Genomic DNA, 16,692 nt, shown 5'->3' with positions numbered 1-16,692 from the left:
CTTGCATTCCAGTTGACCCCATCATGCTGTTTAAGTCCCCAGCAGCAGTCATTGTGTGCCCCATGTATCTTGACCCAGTTCAGTCACTGCTTTGCCAGTCTTTGGGCCATTGCCCAAGTGGTGCATGACCTTCTGACTGCCCCTGTCACCATGGTGTGGATGGATGGGAGGATGGGCCTGTACCTGAATGCTCTGATGGTGGTGAGACCTTCCATTGTCTCTGAGAAGTGGGAGAGCAGGGGCAACTGGGTGCTGTCATCCAACTGCTGCAGGTCCCTGTAGGAAAACAGGCGATAATGATGACCTTAAGTCACACTCATGCCATGTCCTGCCTTACACTTGCCTGAGTAGGTGTAATCTTAATGGAATATAAGATCTTCCCCACCCATTAATAGGCTTCAAGTGGAGCCCATTAAGGGAAGCTTGCTTAGGGAAGGCTTGCTGGTAGGAAGGCTTTCACACCTTTTGTTAATTTCTAATTAGGCACTGAGTCACAAGGGTATATATACTCTGAGGTTAGCATTTTGCTTTGGGGCTCATTCACTGGAAGAATGTTCTTGTGATTTGACAAGATGAGACTCTAGGTAGCTGTTAAGGAACCCCCTGGCTTTGAAAAATCTAGATGTTGGTGCTTCTTTCTTTGGGAACTATGTATATATTGCCTTGGTAAGACAGTTGGTCAGACAGTCTGTCTGTTCATCTGTGCTAATTTCTCAAACAATTAGAAGCCCTGTCTATTAGTCTTTATTTCTCTGCTTGTATTTTCTCTGAAGTTCAGGGTGCTGACTTTTTCCCTGAACTAGTGAATGTAATTAGAAAAGATCATTGACCCCTTAAACAGCTATCTTTCTTAGTAAAGCAGATCTAAGAACCTGTGCTAGCAGTCATTCTGGGTATGCCAGCCTGGTTGCTGCTACAGTAGGGAAAGGGAATAGCATTGATATGGCTCCTACTGTGCGCCAAGCATTGTGCTAAGTGCTTTACAAATGTTATCACATTTGACTCTCACAACAATCTTCACAATAAAACATTTTAGCTGAGGAAACTGAGGTTAAGTGACTTGCCCAGGGTCACACAGCTAGTAAGTGTCTGAGGCCACATTCGAACTCAGTCTTCCTGACTCCAGGCCCAGTGCTCTATGCACTGTACTACTTAGTTGTCTTCAGCACACCAAAACACCCTGGGTGGGAAGGTTTCTTTTCTGGAACAGACCTATAATTTCTTTGTTTGGGGAAGTCCCTCCATAGATGCAGATCAGAAACTTGTCTGTAACTTATTGTCATAAGAGAATTGCCTGGGCATTAAAATATGATGTGGCTTGCTTAGAGATTTAGGCTTTTTGTGCTGGACATGGGACTGGACTTATGAATTCCTGACTTTAAGGCTAGTTTTTTATGATTCCAGGCTTTCTCTGTAGACAGACATTATTACCCCCATTTTACAGATGTGTAAGGTGAGGTTTGGAAATAGCCAGGTAAGTGGCAGAATTGGGCTACTATGTGTGTGTCTTGAATCCTGGTCTGCTAATCCTTTATTACACTGCAATGACCTAGTGAGCTGGGTCTCACAAGATGGTTTGGGGTAGGGGAAAGCCCTGTCTCTGATGGGTACCAAGTGGGGAATAAGTGTCTAGGAATATAAGATTACAGATTTAGGGCTAGAAGGGACCTTAGTGATCACTGAGTCCAACCCCCTCACTTTACAGATAAGGAAGCTGAGGGAGGTCAGGTGACTTGCCCAGGGTCACACAGCTAGTAACTGCTCAAGGCAGGATTTAAACTCATATCATCCTGAATCCTGAATCTGGTGCTCTATCCATAAATATTCTTTATGATATTTCTTCCAATTTCACCCAGGAATAGCCCTGGGGATCTGAGGTGCAAAATTTGATGTTAAATGTTCCACAAAGGGGTGTCAGTGCAACAACAATGCTGTGGATATGACTGACAACATAAAAGAGGAAAAGCAGGATGGTTCCCATGGCAACCTAAGAATCACCCACCCTACTGCCTGCACCTTTGAGGAATACACTGTAGACTCCAGATGACCATGGCACATGCCCTCCATGTCACTGCCACAGCTCAGTAGGTGGGACAACTGTCCCTGTGTGTATTAAATGTAAGTCCTCTATGTCCAGTGGGGGAGGAAGAAGGTCAAGGCAGTCCCCTGAGTGGCCCAAGTGAGCTCTGAGGAAACGCTATATGGAGTGTTTAGAGTCAATGTCAACTGAAAACATAGAAATTGTTGAATTTCTTCATGTGGACATCTATAGAGGTATGCTATAGAGGTAGACATTTATAGAGATAGCAAAATTATCTGGGCAATCTAGATTATGTAAGCAAAGGTACCATTTTTCTTTAAAATTGCAAATAGATTTTGCAGGTCAGTGTTTCCTAACCACTGGGCTATAGCAGAGTTCAACTGGTCAGTAAAGATTTTGCAGATTATCAAAGGTTCTTACTTCTTCAGACCTATCATCTTTAACCTACGGGTTCCTTCTCTCCTGGGTCTGGTCTTCCACCCCAAGGTCACTGGAGCTTCCTGTTGGGAATGTCCCCATGGCCAAATGCAGATGGCTGCAGTCTGAGGTTGAACTTAAGTTACTAACACAATGACTCTCAGAACCAACTTCCCATGAGGGAAAAAAAAAATGTTTCTAAGAAATGAAAGTTACCTGGATGCCACCCGGAAGTACTTCTGGATGAAGTAGCACACGATGGCCAGAGGCAGAAGGGCAATGAGGAACACAGGGGTGACGTAGGAGATGACTGCTAGTGCAGAGACACAGAGCATCGTGGAGCGACTCAGGCACTCCAGAGTGGAAGGGATGTGCTGAAAGGAGAGCAGGAGAGAGAGCGGAAGGAGAATAGGGCAAAGGTCCAAATAGGAAGTGTTTATTCATTCCCCAGAATTCACTAACCTACCATGACCTTCTCTTCCTGGCCTGCCACCCATGACACATCCCAGAGAGGTAACTTAGGTAGGGTTCCTGGAGCTTTGTTCTGGACCACCAACACTGGGTGGGGTGTGCAGGAGGGAGGTGGGTCCATCCCCCTCTATCTCATGGGCTTCCATTGGGCTGTATCATGTGGTTCTTCCAGTCTCTCATCTAGGCTTCTACTTCAAGGCTTTCTCTCCAAGAGACCCTCTCTTTTTGGACCTGCCTTTCTGCCCCTCTGCTGAAGTCAGTGGCAGTCTTTGGGCAAAGGGCTGCCTCCTCTCCTGGAGCAGTTGCATTCTTGCTTGGTCAGACTGTTGCACCACTGTCCTCCTCACCCCCATCAGACTGTCCCCTGTATTCCAACTACCATGTTACTCCTTCCTCCCCCACTTTGGGTTGCCATCTGTGCTGTTTCCTGTACCTGTACTCTGGGTCACTGCCACCATCCCTCTTCACAGAAAGAATTCCTAAATACAACTTTGCCACTTTCTGTCTGCATCATACACTTGTTATTTTTAATTACTTGCTAGTCATTTCACTGACAGGAGTGTGGTCCCTCTAAGTAGACTATATCCTCCTTGTGGGCAGGCATTATATCTTATTAATTTTTTATCCCTCCTAGCACTCAGTGTAAGTGTCCATAACAGGTGCTTAGTAAATGTTAAATTCAGTTTTCCCTACAACAAAAGTTATTATATGTTGTTTTGAACCTAGTTGTACTATTAGGACCTGTAGTGAAGTTACTTATCATAATAGATAAAAGGTCTGCCCTCACTCAGAATGTCCTGAGTTCAAATCCATTCTCAGATACTAACTATGTGGCCCTGGGCAAGTCACTTATCCTTTGCTTGCCTCAGTTTCCTCATCTGTAATACTACCTACTTCCCAGGGTTCCTGTGAAGATAAAATGAGATGATATTTGTAAAGTGCTTTGCAAACTTCAAAGTACTGTAGAATTTATATGTATATATACATACACATACATCTAAATATATTTATATATATGATAATTGGAGCAGATGTTAGTATAGTGAAGGTCTTTTTTGAGACCCTAACCCAAAATGTTTACAAGTACTGGTCAGGCTTTGTCGTAATGTTGTCCCTGGCCTTGAGGACAAGGATACAGCAAGGATTCAGGGTATGACCACAAGCAAGGACTCAAGGCAGTTGATCTGTGGGAGTAGGAAGACAAGAGCTTTTTCTTTGGCCCTAACAAAGGCACCAGTCTCTCCCACTCTGAGGCTGTTTGTAGCTAGAATACAAAAGCAGGGGGATCCAAAGCTGGTGCTCCCTAAACTGGCTTTTACTCAGTAAAAATTTTGAAAGTGGGGTGAACAAGAGTGCCAGGTGAGACCTTGTCATGGTGCAATAGTGTAATTTGTGGGAAACTGATTACCCGGATTGCTTTCCTTGTGTGTCTGTGTTCTTGTGTGTGTGTGTGTGTGTGTGTGTGTGTGTGTGTGTGTGTGGGCACGCACATGTATGTATCCCTGGGAAGGTCTTGGGCTGTGCTTGGAGTGGCCTGAAGTTTTAGGGACAGGCTATACACTAAAGAATTAGGTATTGATTATTGTCAAAAGGTCATAAATACCTGTGTCCTTTATGTTACTTTCTGAGTCCTTCCCTCTCCTCTCAAGTATATCTGTATCAAATGCTTTGGAACTTGGCACAGGGTTAGGCAGCAGGGGGAGTATGTGTTTGCTCATTTTTCAGCAGGGAATTTCTCCCCCTTAACTCACAGGATGGCATGATTTAAGAAAAGACCCCAGAGAATCCCAGCCTCTCTTTCCCTTTTGAGCATATGGAAACTAGACCTCAGATCTCATTACCTGGTCAATTGTGTTACAGTCAGATGAAAATCTGTTTAGGATGCTTCCAAGTGGAGTTGTCTCAAAAAACCTAAGAGACAGGAAGAGAAAGGAAAGCCTCTCATTCCAGCACCTGTTCATGATGTAAGTATATTTATTTAGCAATTTATTTCAAGTGTGTATCTAGGCTCTGGTTCCCAGAAATGACTTCTTCCCATTCCCCTCCTACCCCAGAGTGCAGTACAGCTCCTCCAAGCTCCCATCTGTCCAGGCTGCTATGGGAACACATAGCATAGCCAGTTGTATGGTGTAACACATAGAGATTCAGCCTCAAAGCCAGAATCCCTGGGTTCAAGTCCTGCTGCTGACATATTCTGGTCATATGAACCTGGGTAGGTCCTTAAGTACTCTAGGTATTATAAGTTGCAGAAAGGTACCAGTCTGTACCAGTAGAGGGATTTCTTTCAGGTAGGAGTTCCTAATCCTTACAATCAGGTTTTGATGCATGGTATCAACACAATTATCTGAACAGCAAAGAGTAAAAAAAAAAAACAAAAAACAAACAAACCAAAAAACAACCCAGGCATACAATATGAGGTGGAGGGTTTATAAAATATCAAGTAAAACTGTCAGTTTATTGATTGATGAGTAGCCATGTGGACTATTAGCCAACCATGGACAGCAAATCAATTGTAATTTGCGGCCGTTGTGGAAGGAATTGATGAATTCATAAACTTTGGTCTGAATAGAATGGAGAGATGAGGTAGGGGGATGGTATCTCACTGGACAAGGAGAAGAGAACTCTTTAGCAGAGAGTAGGAAGGTAGAACCAAACGCCTCAGGGGAAAGGGCATTAGAGGACCCCACTGGAGAGGTGGAAAGGTACCTCACTGGGGAGAGGGAGATGGAAGATAAATAAAGGACAAGGGGGATTCCCCGAGGAGAGGCCGAGAATACTTGATAGGGGAGGAGACAAAGTAGTATCCTAGTGTGATGGGGAAAAGACAAAGTAGCATCTCATTGTGGTGGGGAGGACACAAGGTAGCATGTCCATGTTGTGGGAAAGAGACAAAATAGCGTTTTTATGGTGGGAAGTGGGAAGGCTGGGGAGGGAGATACCTCATGGGGGCCAGGATGATCTGGTTCAGCAGACTTCGATGCAGCCTCTTGGCCACTTTCAGGCCTGTCCACTCCACAGTGACAGATGTGATCAGGCACAGTACGATTCCCAGACTGCACAGAGCTGTGAATACCATGGCATAGACCCTGTGGTCGAAGGAGCAATCCTGCGATGGTCAAAACCATAAAAGGTTATTCAGAGTCTCCCTGCAAAGTGAGGGGCCCACAGTCTCACTCTTTCATGCTCTCCTTTGCACACTTTGGTTATTTTTTTTTCAAAGAGCAAAACTCCAAATTGTTTTCCAGAATGTTTAGACCAATTCACAACTTCAATAGCACTGTTAGTGTGCTTAGCATTCTGTAGCCCCACCCATATTTCCCATTTCCATTTTTGCTAGTTTGCTGGCATTCCATGCCCCAGGGCACCTCTGGCCCTCCCTGTTTTCTTGGACCTTCTGGCCTACCTACCTCACTGAGGGAGCAGTTCCTTGTAGCTGGGCCCAGGGCCAGGGCACTATCTGTCCAGTTGGCTAGGCAGTAGTCTATGGCAACCAGCACGATATGCTTGAGCAACTGTGAGAAGAACAGCAGGGGCAGAAGCAGTACACCAGCTGTGGACAGGTACTTGGCACAGGCTTGCCATGGTATCTTGGCTCGTTGGTGCAGCAGAGATGAAAGATTGTCTTCTTCTTCACTCTCTGCCATATCCTCTGTGAGTGGTAGGGATGATTTTACCGTCACCCCATGTTTGCATGGCTCTATACCTCTCAAAGGGTTTTGGATCTGTTATCTCATTTGATCCAATCTAATCTTCACAAAATTGCCCTGGGAGGTAGGTTGACCAGGGAGTTTTACCACTATCTTATAGATGGAGAAAGAAACTAACAAAGAGGTTTAGCACAAAGAAAATTGGCAGTGGAGTTGTATCTGGGATGTAGCTTTCTGGACTCCCAAGTCTAAATCCCCTTTATTCTCAAGTTCCCAGGAATGCTTCCACTCATGGACCAAAGTGGTCACCTCCTTAAGTATTGGCTGCTCTTGTAAATGTTTGCCAGGGTGAGCAAGGAGGCTGTACCTTTCTCTTCTCCTCTACTCTTCCAATTATAGTCACTTCTTTGGGAATGAGAAAATCCCTGAAAATTAGGTTCACTAAGCCTACTCCTTAGCATGTGGGGTTAATCTATTTACATAGATTCAGCAAGACTCTTAGCATGCAAAGACACTGGGCCCATCTCAACTGCCCTCCAAATTTCAAGGATGTTTCCCTAGGACCTCAAGACCTCAGGATTGTTGCCCTTCAGAGTCCCCAAGTCCTAGACCTAGTCCCTTAATTCAATGACCGATTCCCAAAGTGGTCTCAATCCTAGGACCACCCTACTCCAAGGACACCAGTCCTCAAACCTCCCCTTCACTGGCAGAGACAAGGGCTACCACCATATCTCTAGTTTGGCCACCTTTTTGAGGCCTAGGACTGTCCCTGAGAACTGGGCACCAAGACGGCTTCACCTTCCTCCTCTTCCTCATCCAGCAGGAGCCCATCTCGGGAGGACATGGCCCTGGGCAGACCCTTTGGTACCTCCATGTTCTTTCTCTCAATGACCACAGTCTCCTGAAAGATAGGCAGGGAGAGAAAATCACTTATTACTAGCTGCTCTTCCCTGAGCCAAGAAAGTGGGATGGGGAGGCAAGAATGAGACAAATCCATGTTTCTGGGTCACCTCCTCCTTGGAGCCTGCTTTGTTCTCAGCCTTAAGGGATTTCTGAACTTTCCCATGACACACTATATTCAAAATTGTTTTGTGGTTATTTGTAAATATGCTTTCTCCCATTCTAGACTCTAAGCTCTATGAGAGCAGGGTCATGTCTTTTCTAAACTTTATTTTTCTTCAGCCTTGAATCTAGTACTTTGTACATAGTATGGAATAAGTTCTTTAAACAATATACACAACTGCTAAAATATAAATGAAAAGAATAAAAAACTAAAATTGAATAAAAACTTAATGCTATGAAGCTATAATGACCAAGAAGCTTGACCCCAGAGGACAGTTGAGAAAATGCATCTACTTCTCTAATTGTAGAGGCTGGGGACAATGGGTATGGAAATCTGATTGATTTTGTTGAACTGCCTCCCCCAAAATCTTGGTTACGAGAGGTAGCTTACTGGGTGAAGGAGGGGGATGGATATAATTTGAAATGATGGTGGTCTAAAAACAAAAAAGATATAGACAAAATTGGGGGGGAAAGGAGCCAATGGTTATCTAGACAAGGGATATTAGGTTATTTTTTCTAATGTTGTCCTTCACTCGGCCACTGTCTTTATAGTATTGAAATGAATCAGGATTGAACTGAATAGATGGAACAGGGCTCTGGCCTATATAGATTCATTGGAAAGGTCTTAGAGTCAGAAGACCTAGGTTCAAATTTTGGCTTTTATATTTACTAGCAGTGTGACCCAATACCTATCATTTCTATATGAACCTCAGTTTCCTGATCTGTAAAATGGAGACCCTAGAGGGTAACTAGTCATAGGAAGATGGATCACTGATCCTGAGCTGGAAGGGACCTTAGTGACCATGTACTCCAACCCCTTTATCTTACAGATGAAACTGAGGCCCAGAAAGGTCAGGGGACTTTTCCAGGGTCATACAGGTAATAAGTGGCAGAAAGAGGGTTTGAATTTTTGGTCCTATGATGCTAAGTTCAGTGCTATTTCTGCTCCTTCTCTTCTCTGACATGGCTACCTCCTTGGTACAGGCTCTCCTTGTCTTCTACCTGTACTCTGGAAATAGCCTGCTGGTGGTTCTCCTGCCTCAAGTTCCTTACTACATAGTCCATCCTCCACTTAGAGGTTAAATTGATCTTCCTAAAGGGCAGGTCTGAGCATGTTATCCTGCAATTCAATAAACTCCAATGGCTCCCCATCACCTTCAGGATCAAATATAAAGCCCTTTGTTTGGCATTCAATACCCTTCATAACCCATCCCCTCCCTACCTCTCCAGTCTTCTCATCCTTTCTCCCCACCATATAGTCTACAGACCAGTTACTCTAGGTTCCTTGCTAGTTCTCATACAAAACACTCTATTTCCTGACTGCTGTCCCCCATGCCTGGAATGTCCTTCCTTCTCATATCTGCCTTTGGGCTTCTCTAGCTTCCTTTGGCTTATAGCTTAGATCCCACCTTCTACAAGAAGTCTTTCCTGATCCCCACTAATCTGAGTACCCGTTTTCCCATATATATACAGTTACCCTGTATGTAGCTTGGTTATACATATTATTTACATGTTTCCCCACATTAGAATATGAGCTCCTTGAGAGTAAGGAGTGGTTTTTGTCTTTCTTATTTTTTAATTTTTTGTATTTTCAGTGCTTAACACATGGTCTTGCATATAATAATATATTTAAATATATTATAATTATTTATGATTATGTTATACTATAATATATTATAATAATTATAATAAATATATACCCTTAATAAATATTTGTTGACTGAATTACTGATGACCTACCTCATTGAGATATTATAAGGGGAATGCTTTACAAACTTTAAAGTGCTATATAAGTATGAAGTATTAATATTTCTCTATATTAAGTATATTCTATTGTAAAGGGGGTTAATAGGTATATGGAAAGGACTGGACAATAAACATTTCTAAATAAAGGCTTATCTCTGGATAAGGTCATCAGGTGAAGCCACTAATCAACCACATTTATACTATAACAATAAATTATTTCTGGTTACTTAGATCTTTGAAGGGTAGGCTAGAAGCCAAGGGTCTGGGGCCATGTGGTAAAGCTTTACTTCCCATCCTCTTCTTTGTATATGCCATAACAAAGAGCATTCATCATATTGGTTGCCACCTTACTAACCCTCTCTAGGAACCTGAAAAGAAGCTGAATTTCTCTGGGAACATGGGGATGACCCTGGAAGGGTCATCTGCATCACTAGAGCCCCCTGCCTTTCTTTCCCTGCTTTAATCTGAAAGGAGTTGATAGTGTCAAAAAATATAAAAAAAGTTCTTCAAGCTATTAACAACCATAGGAAATATTATACTAAATCATTAATAATGAGACAAATGTAACTCAAAATAACTCTGAAGTTTCATTTCATACTCAGCAACTTGGCAAAGATGTCAAAAGCTGGAAATAGTGTTGGCGGGGCTGTGGAAAGCTAGGCACATTAATATACTGTTGGTAGAGCTGTGAATTGATTCAACCATTCTGAAAAACAATTTAAAATTTTGCTAAAAAAAGTGATCAAAATATCCTTTGACCCAGAGGTCTAGCATAAACCGTAAAGAGTTCAATGATAAAAAGATAGGCTCGATATAAAATGAAATATTCTTTTTGAAGATGGAAAGAACTGGAAAAAATAGATACCCATCAGTTTTGAAATGACTAAATAAATTATTGTATGTGAATTAATGGTATATTACTAATGAAATAAATTATGAAAATGAATTCAGAGAAGCATGAAATACTTCAAAGAACTGATACAAATGGAAGTAAGCAAAACCAGAAAAACAAAATACATAACTATTAAAATATAAATGAAAAAATAAAAAACTAAAATTGAATAAAAATTTAATGCTATGAAGCTATAATGATCAAGAAGCTTGATCCCAGAGGAAAGTTGAGAAAATGCATCTACTTCTCTATTTGTAGAGGCTGGGAACAATGGGCATGGAATTCTGATTGGTTTTGTTGAACTGCCTCCCCCAAAATCTTGGTTACCAGAGATAGCTTACTGGGTGAAGGAGGGGGATGGATATAATTTGAAATGAAGGCGGTCTAAAAGCAAAAAAGATATCGATAAAATTGGGGAGGTGAAAGGAGCCAATGGTTATCTAGACAAGGGATATTAGGTTATTTCTTCTAATGTTGTCCTTCACTTGGCCAATCATTCAGGCACCTCAAAAATGCCAGATGAGACCACTTAGAGCATATCTAGGCTCATGTTCTGTCTCTACTGGGGCATTGAGAAGGCAGGTAGCCTCCTTACCCTGGCTCAGAGTTCTTGAGTACTGGCCCACTTTCCAGCTGGCTTACAGCTCATTGTTTAATCAAGAGCATGCTCATTTCATTTTCTGTGGGCCCCCTGGGTCAGGGAGGAAGGGAGCTACCTGTCATCAAACAAAGCATACTAGGGAATGGTTGGGTATTACTCCCCTTGCTGAGGGACAGAGGGAGCTGAAAACCCCAGATGGTCAGCAATCCCTAGGGCTCCACCTTTTCCAGCTCTTGGTCTTGTCGGTTCATGAGTGTCTTCCACTGCTCAAATAGCTGAGACTCAGACATCTGGATATCCTTGAGTGTCCCTTCCCGCTGGATGGTGCCATCTTTCATAGCAATGATCTGGGAAAACAAGCATACAATTTGCCTTCTTGTAACCTTAGAAAGGAAGAAGGGATACAGGGGAAGGAGGGATGACTGGTGAAGGGAAAGGGTCCTTCACTAAGGAACTGTGCACAGAGGTTCATAGCAGTACAGTTGATCTATTGTAGCTCCCAGGGTGCTGCTTTCTCCCTCCCTCTTTGTATTCTTCCTGTTTACAATTCAAGGAAACTGTATTATAGTCTAATCTCATTAAATAGGGTCCCCCATTCAGAGTTTGTAGAAACTCAGAGCACTGCTATGAATTTGATCCTTGTCTTATCTATGGGGAAAAAAGAGCTTATTTAGGAAATGAGTAGTCAAAGTAAGATAGAGGGGAAACATCTGATTTCCTTAAGAAAGTCACTTTTGCTACAAGGGATTTGGGGCAGGGGAGGAGAGAATTTGGAAATGAAAGTGATATATATATATATAAAACAAAACAATACACATTTTTAAAAAGGAAAGCAAGCTGTTTTTTTTAAAGAACTTTAAAAGACGTCAGTGTGATTCATTTACATGCACTTAATGTACTTTAAAGCATGGAGTCATGTCCTCATTGTTGTGGGAACTTCCTTTCCTCATACAGATTGCAGCCTATTCAGCAAAAGACTCTTAGCATGCAAAGACATTGGGACGATCCCAACTGCCCTCCAAATCTCAAGGACCTGTCTCCTATATTTCCAGCCTATTTAAATCTCATCCAGTGTGATTCTTGCCCCGTCTATACCCCATAAATCCTCCAAAGGGGAGATAAGTATTACCCTGGAGACCTTCCTTTGAACATCCCATGGGTATAGAAATAGGATGCTGTGTGATCATAATAATCAAGAAGCATGACCTTTGAGAAGAGCTGAGAAAATCCACCTCCCTCACTTTTTTCTTTTTTTTGGAGGGGGGAGGGTAGGGCAATTGGGGTTAAGTGACTTGCCCAAGGTCACACTACTAGTTTTGTGCTAAGTGTATGAAGTCGGATTTGAACTCAGGTCCTCTTGACTCCAGGGCCGGTGCTCTACTCATTGTGCTACCTAGCCACCCCCTCCTTCACTTCTTTTTAGAGGTGGTGGACTGAAAATGTGGAATATTGCATACACTATCAATCTCAATTGATGCATTGATTGCTTCTGTCAAAGTGTTTTTTTCTCTTTCTTTTTCAGTTCTTTCTTATGAGGAGTGGTTCAGTGGCTAGGGGAGCTGGGACAGATGCATGGAAGCAAAAATGATGTAAAGATAAATGATAGCAATAAATGGAAAAAAAAACCTTTGAGTTCCTTGGGTACCAGTACAGCTTTTAAGCTGCCTATCTGTTATCCCTTAACTGTATTACAGGCTTGGACCACTTCCTTTTCTGTTTTAATATTTCCTTAATGTGCCTTACACTACTTCTTGCATACAATAAAACATTGGTAATGTAGTTAGGATAATAAGGCATTTCCATATACAGTTTTAAAATTTCAAAAGTGATTCACACCACTATTATACTTGAATTTCCCAGCAGCCCTGTGAGGCAGACACTATAGGAATTGTCTTTGTATAGCAAATGGAGAAACCGAGGCTGTGAAAGATTAAATGACATGCCTGTAGGTCACAAAATTAGTGTCAGAGGCAGGATTAGAACCCAGATTGTTCTGTCTCCAGGTCCAGCCCTCAAAGTACTCTGGAACTTAATATGAATGCTTGTTGAGTTACTGATTACAATCAATGCCTCTCTCTCTCACTACTGCCTTTGGGCTACTTGCAATTTTGCTTGTTATGATTAATACAAAGATATTCTTCCCTAGTCATTAAACCAGGTCTGGTGAGATCTCTATTGCACTTGGCACACGTTTGTTAGCTTATGTTTTTGCCACTATGTCTGCCTACAAGCCATAATAAACCCGCGTTTCTTTGAAAATAGTCTGTAAAATGAAAGGAAGAGAAGTTTGCAACGTGGAGCTGCAGACTGGGAGCTGAGAGACCTGGGGAATATCAGACTTCCAGAGAATGAAAGTTTGTGACCAGCACTGAATCCTTTCTGGAGACTCAGCGAGTGCCCAGTTAGGTAGCCTCTGTTGGGTCAGATTAATCCCACCCTGGGAAAACTCCTGTATAAGCTGTGTTTGGCTGCAAGAATGACCTGAATTGAAATATCAGAATGGATCTTAGTTGTTGTTGACACCCTCCTTCCCCTTCTTCTTTTCTCTAACCCCCTAAACTTATCATCCTTGGTGCCCTTCAGCCAGGCTCTTACCCAGTCTGCATGGGGCAGGTACTGTAGCTTGTGGGTCACTAGGACCACAGTCCTCTTGTCTTCCCGGAGCAACTCAAGAATCCCAGCTTGCATTAAGTGGTCACTCAGGTGGATGTCCAGGGCTGAGAATGGATCATCCTGAGCAGAGGAAGGAGAGATTAGAGACAGGAACTTGTAAAGTGGTTATATTATATAATATATAGATATATTATACATAACATACATATGTTATATAATATAATAATAATATTAATTGGAATAATCCTAGTTCTATGCCTTGCTACTTAGCAATATGAACTTAGAAAAGTTGCTTCATCACCAAGGACCTCTGTGAGACACTACCTGTTTCACAAAGCTCCTGTGAGGATCAAGCAAGTTATCTATGAAAGGACTTCATAAGCTGCTAATCACCATAGAAATGTAGGGTGGTGGTATAGTTAGCATCTTTTTCATTTTTAAGTTCCATAATGGGATAACCACCTTTTCTTCTCCCATCACATCTTTAAGGGGTATTCAGGGTGAGAAAAGTAGGGTATAGTTGCTTCCTATGATTTGTTACACCTGCCCACATTCTGTGCTTTCTTCCTCCCTCCCCCAGTCTAAATCTTAGACTTGGGAGTCAAATGACCCAACTTAGAAACCTGATTTTTGACATATTAGTTGTATCACCAATTTCCTAGTCACCACCTCTCTGAGCCTCATTTGTAAACTGGGACTTTAATAACACTCTGCTACCTACCTGTACTAGTAAAATGTATAGTCATGTAGGGCAGGAGCTGAACATGTACAATGCGGTTGGATGAAGTGTGGATGGAGGGGGAGTCGGCTAGGGAAACTTACCAAGAAGACAACATTGGTGTGCTGGTACAATGCCCGGGCCACACTGATACGTTGACGCTGACCTCCCGACAGGTTGATGCCCTGGTACCAATGGAGAGCAATTGGTCATTGGCATTGCCCTCTCCCTGGGCTACATCATAGGGATTAAAGTCTGATTGTGGAGGAAGCTATCTATGTCCAAGGCAGGGAAAATTTGAAGTTATTATTATTATAGAGCTAGAAGTTATTATATTGTTGATATTATTATTATTAAGCTATTATCACCTATTTTTTTCTTGTCTAACTTCATTCATGCTCTTTCTTATCTAGATAATGACAACCCTAAAGCCTCAGAGAGATTTTGAAGCAGACTGTCTATACTCATTGTCTACACTTCTCCTCTAACTCACTTTTAAACCCTTTGCAGTCTGAAGAAGCTTTAAATTATATGGAGTTGGTCAGAATAAAAGAACTGGGATTGTTTTCTTTGAGAAGGAAGGGTTGGAGGCAGGGCTGGTGTGGTTTTTTAATCCGAACAGCAAATGTGGACAATGTCATATCTATTTTCTGCATGAAAGGCAGCATACAGTGGGAAAAGGCCATTGGATTTGGGGTTGGGATACCTGGGTTCCAGTCTTGGCTCTTCTACTTCTATATGACCCTGAGCAAGTCAGTTAACCTCTCTAGACCTCAGTTTTTTTTTATCGGTGAAATGGGTTTGATAATATTTACTCTACCTCACAAAGGTGAGGAAAGTGTTTTCAATTGTTATTGCCAATACTACTATAATAATTATGATCATGGAAGAAACAGACTTTGGCTGCAGCTGGAGAGATTTACTCAAAGAAGAATTTTCAGATAATGAGGTAGGTCAAAGGAAATTATTTATCTAAGATGGATAAAATTATCACTTCTCTTGTTATTCTCCAAGCCAGCTACCTCCTGACAAATTCATCCCAGAAACTCTCTTTGTAGGGGCTCCTGGCAATGGTTTTTGACCCCTGGCAGATAGCTCTTTAGCATCTTGTAACTGGATCTCTGAAAATGGGTTGGTATGGGGTGGGGGTGGGACAAGTCAGAGTTGTGGGAAGGGCCATTTTGAGAGTGAGCTTTGAGAGCCCCAGTTCTGTAGAAGATAGCTACTAACCCGCTCCCCAATCTGGGTCTGGTCTCCATGGGGCAGGATGTCGATGTCAGGCTGGAGAGAACAGGCATCAATGACAGCCTTATACCTGTGAGGGGACAGAAGTGGATATAGCATGGCTTGGCCCAAGAGTCTCTTCTGTGTTTTATAGAGGGTCATTATCTAGAAGAGGGATTTGGGGTTGGAGACACTGTCATGGACACAGATGGCTTAATGACCCTTCCTGGCTTGGGAGAGAGCAAACACCATCCGATTCAGGAAAGTGCCCAGGCTCACCACCTTATTCAGGCTCATAACTGAGCTAGTTAAATATTTAAGGAGTTAAATTGAATGGGAATATACACAGTGACCCAGCAACAATGGGTCCCTGTGATCTTTACATGTCAGAGAGGGTGTGATAACTGACCATGCTGACTATTAAATATTTACTTAGCTCCCCCACCCCAGAAGTGTCTCCCACACTGAGCTGGAGGAGCTGCATAGACAGAGAGGGCAGGAAGCAAGAGCCCAGGCTTCCTCCCTATCTCTCTCTAGACACAGCATCAGATAGAACAGCTCTCCACTTGTCCTGTCCCCTCCCTCCTCCTCCCATCCTTAAACAGGAGGCTCTGGATGAGGTGGATCCAGATAGCTAAAGGGAATTTGTGTTTGGAGTCATTTCCAATAAATCACCCAGAAAATTCTGAGATCTCCAAATCTAGAGTTAAGGAGTTAAATTGAATGGGAGCGTACACAGTGACCCAGCAATGATGGTGAGAATAGTTTTCTCTGAACATATGGACCATAGTCAGAGGATGCAATTAAAAATAGCCTAGATGGAGGGTATCAGGACTGGGCTCTTGAGAAGTTCTGGAAAATGGAGATGGTGGTACTGTAGGAATGCAGAGGAAGTGGAGATAGGGCTGGTTGCTGATCCATCCAGTAATGATTTCACCAGCCCCTTACCTCCCACCATGAGAGAGAAGTTTTTACCGTTGTTTGTTGAAGGGGCTTTCAAATGTAATGTTCTCTTCCACTGTGGCATTAAGCAACCATGGTTTTTGGGAGGCATAGGCCACTGGACCCCTCTTTCTGAAAAAGAAAGTGAGTGCCAATGAGTGCTTCTAATGTGACTACCCCAGACCAGCCTTACAGAGGGCCCCCATGTATCATTCTCACCAACTTATCAAAGCCCAAGAAAGTTACCCTAAGAGGGTCATTCTTTTGTGTTTTCCTTCCTTCCTTCCTTCCTTCCTTCCTTCCTTCCTTCCTTCCTTC

General features: G+C 42.7%; 1 protein-coding gene across 1 annotated transcript in view; it reads right to left on the bottom strand.

Moving 5' to 3' along the window:
• The window catches only part of ABCC8 (ATP binding cassette subfamily C member 8), a 124,552-nt gene that overhangs the window by 22,549 nt on the left and 85,311 nt on the right, over positions 1-16,692 (bottom strand). Inside the window, exons 19-29 of the mRNA XM_069073238.1 lie at positions 16,408-16,506; positions 15,439-15,523; positions 14,313-14,393; positions 13,473-13,610; positions 11,099-11,224; positions 7,375-7,477; positions 6,337-6,626; positions 5,869-6,035; positions 4,771-4,840; positions 2,675-2,832; positions 184-276 (exon numbers count right to left, since the gene is read on the bottom strand). Of these exons, the coding sequence (XP_068929339.1) occupies positions 184-276; positions 2,675-2,832; positions 4,771-4,840; positions 5,869-6,035; positions 6,337-6,626; positions 7,375-7,477; positions 11,099-11,224; positions 13,473-13,610; positions 14,313-14,393; positions 15,439-15,523; positions 16,408-16,506 (1,410 nt within the window). The remainder of the gene's footprint in view (positions 1-183; positions 277-2,674; positions 2,833-4,770; positions 4,841-5,868; positions 6,036-6,336; positions 6,627-7,374; positions 7,478-11,098; positions 11,225-13,472; positions 13,611-14,312; positions 14,394-15,438; positions 15,524-16,407; positions 16,507-16,692) is intronic.

Source organism: Petaurus breviceps, unplaced genomic scaffold, assembly GCF_028583685.1.
Source record: "Petaurus breviceps papuanus isolate PSGF00001 unplaced genomic scaffold, PetGlider_PUasm1.0 140, whole genome shotgun sequence".
Lineage (NCBI taxonomy): Eukaryota > Metazoa > Chordata > Mammalia > Diprotodontia > Petauridae > Petaurus > Petaurus breviceps.
Note: the sequence above shows the minus strand (reverse complement) of the source record. Positions and strands in the feature narration are given on the sequence as shown.